Source organism: Euleptes europaea, chromosome 3 (genome assembly GCF_029931775.1).
Source record: "Euleptes europaea isolate rEulEur1 chromosome 3, rEulEur1.hap1, whole genome shotgun sequence".
Taxonomy (NCBI): Eukaryota; Metazoa; Chordata; class Lepidosauria; order Squamata; family Sphaerodactylidae; genus Euleptes; species Euleptes europaea.
The window spans coordinates 83124506-83138545 of NC_079314.1; the positions used below are offsets into that span (position 1 = coordinate 83124506).

At 42.2% G+C, this 14040-nt stretch overlaps 1 protein-coding gene across 1 annotated transcript in view; it reads left to right on the plus strand.

Moving 5' to 3' along the window:
* Nucleotides 1–9536: 9536 nt before the first annotated feature.
* Nucleotides 9537–14040, plus strand: part of VEZT (vezatin, adherens junctions transmembrane protein) — a 42988-nt gene continuing 38484 nt past the window's right edge. Inside the window, exon 1 of the mRNA XM_056847010.1 lies at nucleotides 9537–9666. Coding sequence (XP_056702988.1) covers nucleotides 9631–9666 — 36 coding nt within the window. The 5' untranslated portion in view covers nucleotides 9537–9630. The remainder of the gene's footprint in view (nucleotides 9667–14040) is intronic.

Consider the following 14040-nt stretch of genomic DNA (forward strand, 5'->3'; position numbering starts at 1 on the left):
TAAACAAGCACAGAATGAACCTGTTACAGCTTTACAGTACCTTTCTTAGAGTATATGTAAACAGTATCTAATTCACTACAACAATTAACACTTCACTCATGCCTGTAGACCATGTGTCAATCCGTGAACACGCAAGTAAACTTTCCAATATGATCATGTTTACACATGTTTGTTTCTGGGCATATAAGAACATAAGAACAGCCTGCTGGGTCAGAACAGAGGTCCATCTAGAGCAGCATACTATTTCACATAGCAGTCAAGAAGTTGTCCTGGAGGACCAAACAAACAGGGCATAGAGTAGGGTTGCCAGGTCCCTCTTCACCACCGGCAGGAAGTTTTTGGGGCACAGCCTGAGGAGGGCGGGGTTTAGGGAGGGGAGGGACTTCAATGCCATGCAGTCCAATTGCCAAAGGGGCCATTTTCTCCAGGTGAACTGAAGTTGCCTGGAGATCAGTTGTAATAGCAAGAGATCTCTGACTATCACCTGGAGGTTAGCAACCCTAGGAGTGAGATCTGGGCTTTAATACTGCTGCCTCCCTCGGCTGAAGATCAGTTGTAATAGCAGGAGATCTCCAGTCAGTACCTGGAGGTTGGCAACTCTAGCATAGAGGTCAAGACCCTCCACAGCTGCTGCCTCCCAGCACTGGCATTGCTGCCTCTGGATGTGAAGGCACAATTCAAGGTGCTGGATCTTACCTTTAAGGCCCTAAATGGCTTCTGACAGCTAGTAATTAAAGGGCTGTCTCCTCCAAAATGATCCATCCCACCACTTAAGAGCCCCTTTCCCAACCTTACTCTGCACTTCCACTTTATGAGGTGAGGCAGGTAGCAACTAAAAACAGGGCTTCTTCACTGATGGGACCTTGAGGCTTGTCTGGTGCCTATTTTATTGTCCTTTAGGTGCCAGGACATTTGTCTTTACTCTGGACTGTTCTCTCTTTGTTAGCTGTTTTTAGTACACTTCCAGCCTGAGCGCTTTGTGAACTGTTTTGAGAAGCTCTCTGGAGAGGTGGTATTTTCTAAATAAATGAATAGTATTACAAAATGAGGCATTAAGATGTTATACTGGTTTTGCAGCAACACTGACGCTATGGGAAGAAGTATGTGGTATCATGCTTCCTCCAATGCTAAAAATCCCCAACGCAGTTTAAGAACAGGGTTACATCCACCTGAATCTTACTTATTAGTTTTATAATCGTCTTCCAGGTTGAAAGCACAAGCTTGCTTAGTGCCAGCATCTCAGTCACAACTGAGACAGTACAGTAATTCAGAGTGCTCAGAAGGCAAACACACACCACGGATTCCTTCATACTACAGAAACAATAAAACCCTTTGTTTAAACACAAATTCAGCCTCAAGGAAAAAAAAAATGAGGATCCTAGAACTGGAAAAGGTGTGCTTCCTTCCAAGTAGTGATGGGATTTTTCTTCCAACCGCTTGCTAACACTTCCCAATTTGGTATCTACTGACCCCAAATTAATCTGCTCTTTAATATGATTAATATAATCTGCTCTTTTACTATGATTTTCTCTACTTCTGGTGTCTGCCCCACAAGAGATTTGTATGTTCCAGTTAGTACTGGGACAGAACTAAAAAAACTACTATTATATTTCAACACGAAAACAACTATGCATTTCTATCCCGGCAAGCTTGGGTGCAACACCCAGGAGGTTTTTACACCAAGCGCAACCTTAACCTAATTAAGTCTGTGGATCTCCTACAGCTTTCTATATAGGGCTTTGTCATCATGCCCTGCAACATCCTTTTAACGCCTTCTCTTTTTATGTTTTTTCAGAAGCTTGCTCGACATTTTATAACTTGTCAGGTGACTAATAAAGGCATTTCAAATGGGAAAAATAAGAGAATTTTTTTTACTAAAACAAAAATTCAAAGGGACTTACAAAATAAGATTTACAATCAGATAAACTACAGTAAAAAGGACTGAACTGCATAAAAGGAATATAAAACCGGTAGCAACATAAAGAACTAGAACAACAACAACAGCAATAAAGAGGAAGAACTCTGGCTTAGTGACAGCACCTTTGGTTGACATGCAGAAGGTCCCAGGATCAATCCCCGGCATCTTCAGTTTAAAGCACTGGTTCCCAACCAAGGGTCCGTGGACCCCCAGGGGTCCGCAAGACTAAATTAAGGTCCGCGAAGCAAAGTTATAAACCCATAATAAATTAATATTTTCAATTAAAATTTCTCTATTAGAATAATATTTGAATATATATTTTTATAAGTTTAATGTTTAACTAACAGTTATGATTAAAGTTTATTTTCAAATTCTCGGCATTTTTATTTTGAACCTTGGGGTCCCTGCACCGAACTAAAAAGTCCTAGTGGTCCCTGGTCAAAAAAAGGTTGGGAACCACTGGTTTAAAGGATCAAGTAGTAGGTAATGTGAAAGACATTATCCTGGGTCCCTGGAGAGGCAGTCTGGGTAGACAATACTGATCTTGATGGACCAATGCTATGATTCAATATAAGGCAGTTTCGTGTTCATGTGTCCAAAACCAAAATGTCAGGATTAAAAATCCCTAAATCAGCAGGGGAAAATAAAGCAAGCCTGTACCAGGAGGTTAATTAAATAACTACCACATGCCCTCTGGAGTAAAACAGTTTTAATAAGTGTCTGGGAGACCAGAAGCTAGGGGGAAGTTGAGTTTCCTCAGGTAGGGAATTCTAGAGGCTAAAAACAACAGCCAAAAAAGGCATCTCAAACATGCCTACCAATCTCAGCTCAGTTAACATGGAGCATGACAATAGCAGCTTATTTTAGGTCACAGGCTAACTCATATGGGTTGGAGATAGCCCCCCATATCCTGGCCCTATGCCATTTAGAGCTTTAAAAGCCAAATACTAATGGCTTACATTGAGTCCAGTAGCAAATCAGCAACCAATGCAATAAACATAACACTGGTTAAACATCCTCTCCCCAGAAGATTTCCTGTTGAAATTTTTGCACTTTGTGATAAAGTTTCCAAGCACTCCTCAGCACCAAATACAGCTTGCTGAAGTAGCTGAGTGAAGATATTACCAAGGAAAGTTTAACTGTGGCCGGAACCGCCTTTCCCAGGAACACCTACGCAAGGTAAACCAGTCTAATCTGGCGAAACACAGTATTGGCTACTTCTGCCAACCTGATCTTCAAGCAGCAGAGCAGGATCCCAAAGTATCATCAGACCACAAACCCTTATCCTTCAGTGAAAGTGCATCCCCATTCAAAACAGGCTGTGAATTTAAATCATGGTTCAACACTATATCCAACCAACAGAACATCCAGTTTGTTTGCCCGCTTCCATCCCTTCACTGCCTCCAATTTAATTAGGGTTGCCAGGTCCCTCTTCACTACCGGTGGGAGGTTTTTGCTGCAGAGCTTGAGGAGGGTGGGGTTTGGGGAGGGATTTCAATGCCATAGAGTCCAATTGCCAAAGCAGCCATTTTTCTCCAGGTGAAGTGATCTGTCGGCTGGAGATCAGTTGTAATAGGAGATCTCCAGCTAGTACCTGGAGGTTGGCAACCCCAAATTTAATGCTGACATCACTTACCTAGAATTAGATGGAGAGGTAAAGCAAGTTCTATTGGTGACATTGCATCCCAAATACCCAGATAACCTATCACAGCAATCTCACGCTTACTATGCTATTTGACATTGACAAAATGGGGCTTTGCAGAACCATTCAGGAAGGGGCACAGCACCAGTCTCCCCGCACCTTCTTCATGAATGATGCACATGTAAAAGCAGTAGCCAGTACACAGCAGGGCCACCAATCCCATCTTAGCTAGGCAGTTCAGAAGAATATGAAGGTTGATGGAATTAAAAGCTGCAGAGACGCCAGTGTGGCAGGGCATTCTGAAACAATCAAATCCACTGTCTGGGTTGTTTCCTTATTTCAAAGCTCAATCAATGCTTTGAGAGGACAACTAGTCATGTTAAGTGGAAACCAGTTGCCATAGACTGCCAAGAAATCAACTTGACCTTTCATTTTGAGAGGGTAGAACATTTCAATAAGCACCTACCAACCCCTGAAGTGGTTCCAGGCCTCCAAACTTTACCAGTGGTCTGTCTGTGATAATCTAAACTTTATCTCATCCAGAGAACACAAAATTCAGCATACATCCTGCCTTATACATTGGTGTTGAGTATTGATTGGAAGGCCTAGGTTCAAATCCTACTCTGCCATGGATTGTTGCTGCGTGATCTTGTGCCAGTCATACACTCTCAGTCTAACCCAGGGGTGTGCAAACTGGTTTGGCCGTTGAGTGCGGCTCTCCAAACTTGGTTCAGAGCCCTTGCTCTTGCGCTTGCTGGCGCCGGCAGCCAGCGCGCCTAAGAGAGAGAGAGAGAGAAAGAGAGAGAGAAAGAGAGAGAGCAGGCGAGCGGGCGCGCTGTCTCTCCCCCCCCCACCCGCCGTGAGAATGGCCGGGTCCCCCTTTCCCTTGCCCTCAATGGTTGGGAGGCTAAAGCCTCCCCTCCCCTCTAGCCGCGCGATTGCTGGGGAGGCTCGGCGGTTCCTGGGCCCCCCCGCCTATCAGCTGTTGGGCAGGGCGGGCTTCCTTTGGTAGACCTGGCCTCTGGCTGAGTCCCATTGGGAGGCCATGTCTACCCACTGGCTTTCTTGGCGGTAGACCTGGACTCCGAGGAGGGGAAAAAAGTCCCCCTTCAGAGGCCAGGTCTACCAATTGGCTTCCATGGGCCTCCGGAGGCCAGGTCTACGGCCAAGAAAGCCAATGGGTAGACCTGGCCTCCCAATGGGACTCAGCCGGAGGCCAGGTCTACCAATAGGCTTTTATGGCGGTAGACCACGCTTCCAGACGAGGACTCCGGATGGGGAGGGGGAAATGGCAGGGACTTACAATTTAATTTTTATCAATAAATAAGATCACTATTAAGTATGATATCAAGTTTTATTCAGTGTACCTATAGTTTAATTAAGACTTAAAACTTTAATTAAAGTTTATTAAGTTAATAAACAGTGTACCTACCTATATAGTTTAAGTTAAAGAAATTTGGCTCTCAAAAGAAATCTAAATCGTTGTACTGTTGATATTTGGCTCTTTTGACTAATGAGTTTGCTGACCCCTGGTCTAACCGATCTTACCGAGTTGTTGTGAGGATAAAATGCAGAAGAGAATTATGTAAGCTGCTTTGGGTCCCTACTGGGGAGAAAGACGGGGTATAAATGAATAAATAAATGATGCAGTGGTGGCAAAGGGAGCAAGGCAGGGAGGCTGCTGCCCCCACAAGTCTACTACCTGACATTACCACTTCACTTAATTATACAGCCAGCTCTGATCAGTGATAACCAGGGTTCATGCTAGTCAGGGTTAGCATTTAATCACAGTTTGCAACAAAGGTATGTAGGCGGTTTGCAAATCTTGGTGTCAGCTGTATTTGCACTAAGCTGGATCACAACAATATCAGTGAGCATGCAACACATTATCAAGAATTAAAGTATGAATGCTTTAAAGAAGGGTAATTATGTTTTTGTGTGTGTGTAAAGTGCCATCAAGTTGCAACCGACTTATGGCGACCCCTTTCGGGGTTTTCATGGCAACAGACTATCAGAGGTGGATCTTAGTAACCTGGCAATTAAAAGTGCAAGTGTAACACAGAAATTTAACAAACTGAAGCCTGCTATTCTATAAAAATATTTCTGCTGTGGAGTAACTACATGGACAACTATTAATGCGTACTGCTTTCACAACTGTGTGTCTTGGGTACCCTCCCTCTGACCAATATTAATTGTATCCCGCCCTTACACAAACTTCTTATGGTTTAAAATGTCTGTTTCTGCTTTACATCTGTTTGCTTTACAGTAGCTTTGGAGAGAATGATATAGCCAATATTATATTTTTAATTCAATGAAAATTGGCCATTAGTCCAACAGATGGGCAGACATCAATATGGACAATGTATCTTTGTAAGATTAAAAAAACCATAAGCATATACATTTCTAATTTTAAACCCAGAATTTACTAAGTATAGCTAAAGTGAATTATAGTGCAATTCTAAAGACAGTTACACCCTGCTACGTTCATTGATTTCAGTAAACTTAGAAGGGTGTAGCTCTGTGCAGGATTGCACTGTTAGTGACAGAAAGTCCTTATATATTACCCCTTTTGTTACTGAGTAACAGATACGAGGAGTTAGAGTATGCTTTTGGAAAATAAAATATTACTGTCAAAATAGTTAAGGCTACATAATGTGAAAAAAGGCAGCAAAAGTATTTACTTTGCACTAAAGCACAAATATTTAAGGCTGCTTTCCACACAAGAAGAAAGTTCTGCTCACCACCTCCCCACCGAAAACAAATCCAAACTTCTGCTGTGTGCTACCAAGAACGTAATGGCAGTTTTACAAAGTCCAGAGCTCAGTCCAATAGTAAAACTGTGTGTCACCAAAAGGACAACAGATAAGACCAGCCACTTGGGATTCATTTCTGCAAAGACTTAGTCACAGGATTGTTTTAAATACCATCATACATGATAACACTGGACACAGATAGCCTCACTGGGGTGCGATATGAAGGACAAAACAAGGCTCAGTAAAAAAAAACTGCTGGAGTTGAACCTCCCTAATTCCCTTAAAGGTATGCTGTCTATGTCTACCGAAGTGTTATATATGCTTTTGACTTCATGCTTTGTGTAACTCTTTTGCTCATGTACACAACATGCCACCAACATTAACACACACACTCCCATCTGGATAAAAGATGTATATACCACAGGGTGGTGTGGAAACAGCAGCAACCAATCTTTTTAACATGTAAATACATTATTTAGACGGTTCCACACATTTTCAGCATAAAGCCTACATTGTATATAACTGCCTTGAATCACAGAATTCAACTTAGAACCAAGCCTGCCTCCATCCACATAGGTTCAGCTTCATGGCCATGCCAGTACCGTGTTCCATAAACTGCCCTGAGTCTCAATGAGAAAGGTGAACTATAAATGAAGTGAACAAACAGATCCCAAAAACATCCATCCACCAATAATATTTAGCATTTCTATATATCAAAGCAGTACACAAAATATCAAGTCTAATAGCCTTATAGTATAAGTAAACATAATTAATACCATTTATATATTGAGGATTTTTGCTGCTTCATTAATGGCACTTGGACATTGCACATGTTTTTCAGTCGCTCAAGCTGTTGCCAGGAAATAGGAAATAGCTAAAACTGACCTCTTTTATTAGCCAATCTCTGTTGGAGTAGCTTGAACACGTTAACCAGTACTCTCACACAAATATAGCTGTCTAGCAAAATTTTAGCCATGCTGAAACAGTAAGTGCAATCGCATGGACATTACAGTGACGTCAATGCAGCCGTGAACCAAGGAAAATATTTTCAGGATGTCATTTAGTTACTTGCAGTTTTGTACAGTGTAATGCAAAATGTGACCACGAGAAATAGCTCAGAATGAAGGCATCAAAATAAAAGCATATTAACTAATAGCCCTCATAATAGACTAAACAAACTAATAAAGAATTGGGATTTCACAGATAGATGCAAACACTATTCAAAAACACAAACCAAACAATACACAGCATGTCATAATCCAAAACAATGCTAATGTTGTTGTCCCTGATTTAGGCTCTAGGATTAGAATAATGTTATGTTTTTGGTTTTTTTTAACATTTCCACAAATAGTTGATGTCAAACTTTAGCAAAAAGCAAGCCAAAAAGTCAGGAACCCAAACAAGAAAACCTTTATTATAAAACGTTCTATATCACTCGCCACAGCAAAAACTAAAAGTCCATCTTCCCAGGAGCATTTGCAGATTAACTGACAGTAGTATAGATCTCTGCTTCAAAAATATCAAAATTGAATCAATTTAAATCCAAAGAAAGCCTTCCACAGAATATCAGAAAGGCACTTTATCATTGCATAGCTGGCATCACAATGCATTGTATTTCACATCCTACTTTGCCTAACAGCTGGTAGTGACCTCACTCCCTCTGAGTGAGCTGATTACCCTTTTTAATGGATCCTGTTTTAAACCTGCCTCTCTTTGTAACATCCACGTGCCCCCCCCTTTCTGTTAAGGATCCACTTAATGGAGATAGTTTGCTGCATCTGATGAAGTAAGCACTGAATCACAAAAGCTTATACTGGAATAAATTTTGTTAGTCTCTAAAATCACACCAGACTCCCGCTTCATAATGCCTTCTGTTCAAATCAACAGCTTGCTGCATATTTTTTCAACAGCAACGCTGAATCCGATAAAAATAGCTGCCTTACCTATTTGTCAGCCTGTAGCTTTTTGTGCTTGACGAAACCCATGAAGTTCACAGCAATATGCACTACTACCAGAAGCAGAACATAAATGTACCAGTAAAAAAAAAAAACCCCACTATATTGCCCTCAGGAACAAATGGAAAAGGTCCTCTATTGAGTCCGCATTGGCTTTATAGGTATCCTCCTACGGGACGACCACTCTACTGCTGTTTTTTTTAAGAAGGAAGGAGGAGAATTTTCTTTCTTAATAGAAGCAATGCAGGAGTGGGTTCTTATTCCATCTGAATCAGGCAGGAAACCGGGGCTTTGTTTACAAGTTTGCAAAAAAGCAAAAAACCAGCTCAACGACACACACTAACTACCACACGCACAACAGGCGCTCTTCATTTCACCCTCGAACTACACCTCACAAAGCCATTCAGTCTGGGGGGAAAACTCTCAAAAACGTTGTCTCTGAAGACAAGAAATTGGAGGCCAGAGGGAAAATAAGAAAAGAGACTTTTTAGGCGTTCAAAAAGACCCAGGGGCGTTTATCCGCTTCCAGAAGTTAGACTCGCCCACCTATGCTGTGGAGGGGGGAGAGAGAAAAGTTTACAAAAGAGCAGAAGCAGCAAGAGATAGGAGCGCTGAGTAAGGCGAGCAGAGGAAAGAAGACCCTAGACCAACCTCGCTCCCCAGGGCTTTAAGGATGGGGGGGGGGCGATATAAGCCATTTCCTTCTATTGTGTATTCAGTGGGTTGAGGCTGAACTGCCCCCATCCTGTTGTTACACCTTAAACCAGCTGTATTTTCAGTCGGGCAGTAGAAGAAAGTCCCCAGCAAGTTCCCTTGGGCACTCACCGGCTGAGTTCATGGTGCCTCCCTCCCATGCGCCTTTTCTTCCTGTCGGCCCTGTGTTGTTGTTGTTTTTAAGACATAGTGGCTCCTCTCAGGTTCGCCGCCGAGAAGAAAAATGCCCCGGTAGGTGCCGAGAAGCGCAGCCTGCGCCTTCGGCTGCTGTGTAACATTCCCGTAGCTCAGAGCGCGACCGACTGCCCGAACGAATCGGAACAGCCAGGAGCGCTAATCAAAGCCTGGCGAATCCAGCCAGCTGCGCCACTGAGCCCCCTACAGGCCAAGAGCCGCAAGCACAGATCGAAAGCAAGAAACTTCAGGGCCGCTGACTCCCCTCTCTCACCTTCCGCTATAAACCTCCAATCAGCGCTGACTTGCCCCCCCTCGCTCGACTTTCCCCGCCTCCTTTCGCGCGGAGGCGTCTGGGAGTTGTAGTTGTTCATGGATGGCCGGTCGAGCCCCACGGAGGGATTATAGCGCGGGGGCTCGGCGAACTCGGTTTCCCAGAGTGCCCGAAGAGAGTGGCACGGATGGCGGAGAAGGATGACACCGGAGTTTGACGACGAAGTGGTGTTTGAGGTGGGTGCGGAGGGGAGAGGGCTCGGGCGACCGTTTCTGCCGGCCCGCGGGGGTGTAGTGGTCCCTTTCCTCATAGCCTCAGGCGACAGATCTGGGTGGGGCTTCGGTGAGGGCCGCGGGGGCAGTGTGTGTGTATGTGTGTGCGCGTGTGGGGTGGCCCCTACATAGAGGAGAGCCTGAGGCGTCCCAGGATTGAAATCTCACCCCTCAGAGGACCCGGCCCTAGTAGTGGGAGTGGAGGAGGCCGAGAGTAAGACAAAAGGACTGGCGAGGAGGAGGGAAAGGCGCTCTGTCCCAAACGCCTGGCAGTTGGTCTGTCCCAGTTTAAATTAAATAACCCTTTGTGGCCCTGACAAAGAACGCGAGTTTAACACTCAAGTCTAATTTGAGAGGGACGGTGGGTACTCTGCCGGTCTAACTCTTGATGTTGGCGTGGGAGAAACCGAAGGCTGCGCTGGTCCGTTAGAAAAATAAAATCCGGAAACACCAGCGGTGTCATATTTTAGGATCGGTTGAAATGCAAAGCAAGGAGCCAGGTTTCATGGTCCCCCAAGCTCTTCTTCAAGCTGGATGTTCGGTTTTTAAAAGGGGAGGGGAAAGATCTTTCAGGTCATAATGCGAAAGTCTCACAATCTGCAAGCTTCTTGACACAATTTTGAATATCTAGCCTAAGAAACAGCTCCAGGGAGCTCAAAATATTGCTCACTACTTCGTGATTTTTCATTGGTCCTAATAAAGGCTACTGCACTACAGTTGAGTGTGAATTATGAAAACCTACCATATACATTTCTTCGTGGATTTGTGACAATCTTTTTTTAAAAGTTACTGTCTACATAAATTGGTATACATACAAAGATTTAAAAAAAACTGGCTTCTAGTGAAATACTATTGGGGGGGTTACTTTATCCAAATGATTTATGTATTTGTTTTAAGCCCCCCTGGGTTTTCCTTTGCCCCTAAGGATGGTAGAGTTGGCATATATGATGGTTTATTTCCATATTATCAGACAGATTCTTAAATTATCTGTGATCTTAAAACAATTTTAAAAAATGCTTTGAGTAGAATCTCTAAAAATGTTTGAAAGTGTCTTTCTTGCATGTTGGTGCATGCAGTTGCCAATCATAAATGGAAGGTATTATTTTTCAGGTATGAGGGTCTTGAAGCAGGGTTATAATGGGTAAATAGTATTTCATGCTCCTTACTTCTTCAAGCTATATGACACTCCAAAGTTAACCTGCCACATGGTCAGATTTCTTGCAAGGATACTGAAAATGTATGTTTTTTTTAAAGTCTTTTAACCTAGAAACATACACATTGAGCACAGGGGGCCAAGTAGGCACCAAAGCAGTATCAGTTCCAAAAAAACAGCAACACAGTCTTTGACCTTCCCAAGTTTTGTTTTGCAAGTATTACAAAAATGCCTGATTCCTCTTTCTTTAAAGCTACCAAAGTATTTCCTTGGTCCTCATCCCAAGCAACTGGAGTACACCATCTCTCAAGGCCATAAAACAATTGCCTTAAACTAGGAAATAATACGCAGTATTTGAAATGATTTTTCTTGTCCAATGACAGTGCTTACAAGAATTCCAGTACAATAATCCATATTAATTCATTGTTTCCATCTGTTACGTTTTAGTAATATGCACAAATATTGCAGCATGGGTAGGGGGACAAGCAATCCATGTGGCATATTACATGGGTCATGGTATGGGAATAACTTGATATTATGAGATGACCCATAGTAGGAAACCATAGCAGAACTTCAACAATTTTATTGTGCTGTACAGTCTGTATTTGGTGAGAAAGTTTTAACTATATTAGTCCTATGATGTAGATCATGATGGGTAGCCATGTTAGTCTGTCACTAGCAGGGTATATACCCTGCCAGAAATTTTGTTAGTCTTTAAGGTGCTACTGGACTACTACTCTTTTCTAGTCCTAGGATGTGGTCTTGAAGGTACATACATTCTTACCGAAGCTACGGGAAGGCCCAGGTTTGAATCCCCACTACTCCATGGGTTCTGGGTGATCTTGGGCCAGTTATACACTCTCAGCCTTACAAACCTCATAGGATTCTTGTGAGTATGAAATGGAGGACAGGAGAATGATGTAAACCACTTTGGATCCGAATTGGGGAGAAAGGTGTGGTATAAATGCAGTAAATAAATAAATACTGGTCTGGGTGATGCCTGCAGGGAGGCTGTCTTGGTACTTTTATATTCTGCTTCCCCCCCCCCCATCATGGAATTCAATCTAATAACAGTTTCATTGTTTATTTTATTAACCCATCCCTTTGCTCTTGCCAAGATGTCCCCTATGCATTCCTGCTTGTATAATGCAAGCTAGTTGGTATCTTATCCTTTGGCCTGCCTGGTTGTATCATGTATTCTGTGTGGTACTTTTGGCCACATGCCATCTAAATACAAAATAAAATCCATATTTTACTCTTGGACATTGTTTCTAGAAGTTAGTATGTGTGTCACTTTCTCACATTGCACCCATTTTCCTCCGATGTGGGATTTGTCTCAGGCTTTCTGCAGTTCAGTTCCATGCTCCTGTGCAGGGAGCAATCCTTTTGGCTCTATTAATTGTGTCATTAGCAGAAGACTGCTGTGTTGCTTTTTTATCCACCTCACATGTTCCTTGATATCAATGGTTTGTGGGCCTAAACTCAGGTTGAAAGTGGATGCATGTAACTAAAATGAAAAGATGTTTTAATAAACATTTGTTCATATTTGGTATTCACAGCTTCAAATCAAAACAAATGGATGGCCAAGGAGTAATAAAGGTGGAAACATAGTTTCTGCTGGATACAAACTGCTTCACATTATCCTACTGATTTCAGTTGGACTTGCTTTTAGATAAATTGCAGTACTACTGTTGTTTGGAGCATAAACTCTTTAGAGTTACACGTGTAAAAGTTGCAAAGAACTATTTGTATTACCTAAGTGGCTTATGTATAACTCTTACAGTGCAAATCTAAGGAGATTTACTCCAGTCTAGGCCTATTGAAATGGATGGGCTTAGACTGGAGTAACTCCCTTTAGGATTGCAGTGTTAGGCACAAGTCATTGGCTGAGTTCAGACTTCAAAGTCAAACTATAGTTAGTCTATTAGGAATATGCTGTGGGCTCAAATGTTTTTTTTTGGGGGGGGGGTTAAAACTAGGTTCTGATTAGGCCATAGTTTGGCCAATTGAGACTTCTTGGCAAACTGTGATTACCACATATATCAGTAAGTGTGTGAGCTCAGTACACATAGACAAATTAAAGTGTGACACCGGGAAATGAATTGGGCCCTTATCTAAATGCTGGTCCCGAACATTGTAATTAATGGAACTCCACGAAGAAGAAGAAGAGTTGGTTTTTATATGCTGACTTTCTCTGCCATTTAAGGTAGAATTGTCGCGGTTCGGGCCGTTAAGTGCCTACACTCTTAGAATGTACCATTTACTGAGAAATGGAGTTATCTATTCAGCGAGACACCACTAGACCGGAATCAACGGTTCCTAGAAACTTGTTATTGCTTCTAGGACATCTTTTGAACACGCCAATAAATTTATAATAATGGACAAGAGTAGAAGTATATATAAAAACACATTTATTTACATTATACAATATATGCTTTTTGGTTGCAAAGCCTTAAAATATCATATAAGGATAGACATCATTAGTCTTAAACATGTTTATGTAGCAAGTAATCATTCACATTCTCTATGCCTCCATAAAGGAGTATCTTAGTCAGAATATACTCATAAAATATCCTTAGTGCAATGCACCTTCATTCAGAATATAAGGTTACAGAAATCCTGTCAAAATATGGTTAATTCTTTAGAGAAAGATTTGGTTAGAAACATCCTAACTTAAATCATTCAAAACATCATAACATTTCTGTACAGAAGACACACTATACCTTGCTGTGCCAATCTGTGTATGTGCATTGTGCATATCTCACAGAGTACAGAGAGTCTCCTTTCCCTTCTCTGGTCTCTTGCTCTGAGGAGGTTCAGAAGTCCCTCTGTTAAGTAGAGGACGTTCTGACACAATCTCAGAGGTCTAGCTATTATCCCTGTATTCAGGATGCTTCTTAGCATTGGTAAGCCAAATAGGCTTAGTCTGTAAGAATCCATAAATCTGATGGACTCTCAGTGTTCCAATACATGGAAAGATCACTGCACTTAGATTCCCATTCAAAGAATAGGAATTCTAAGGGTCTCTATCCTCTTCTAGGAATAGAGCAGTCTCACAAGAAGACTGTAAGTAAGATATGTTGAAATATCCAGATCTTGATATTTCAAGATATCTGAGAACTTCTGTCCACGCAAGGATCAGAGTTTCAATGTTTTACATCTCAAGCCTTTTGAGATGGAGGTGC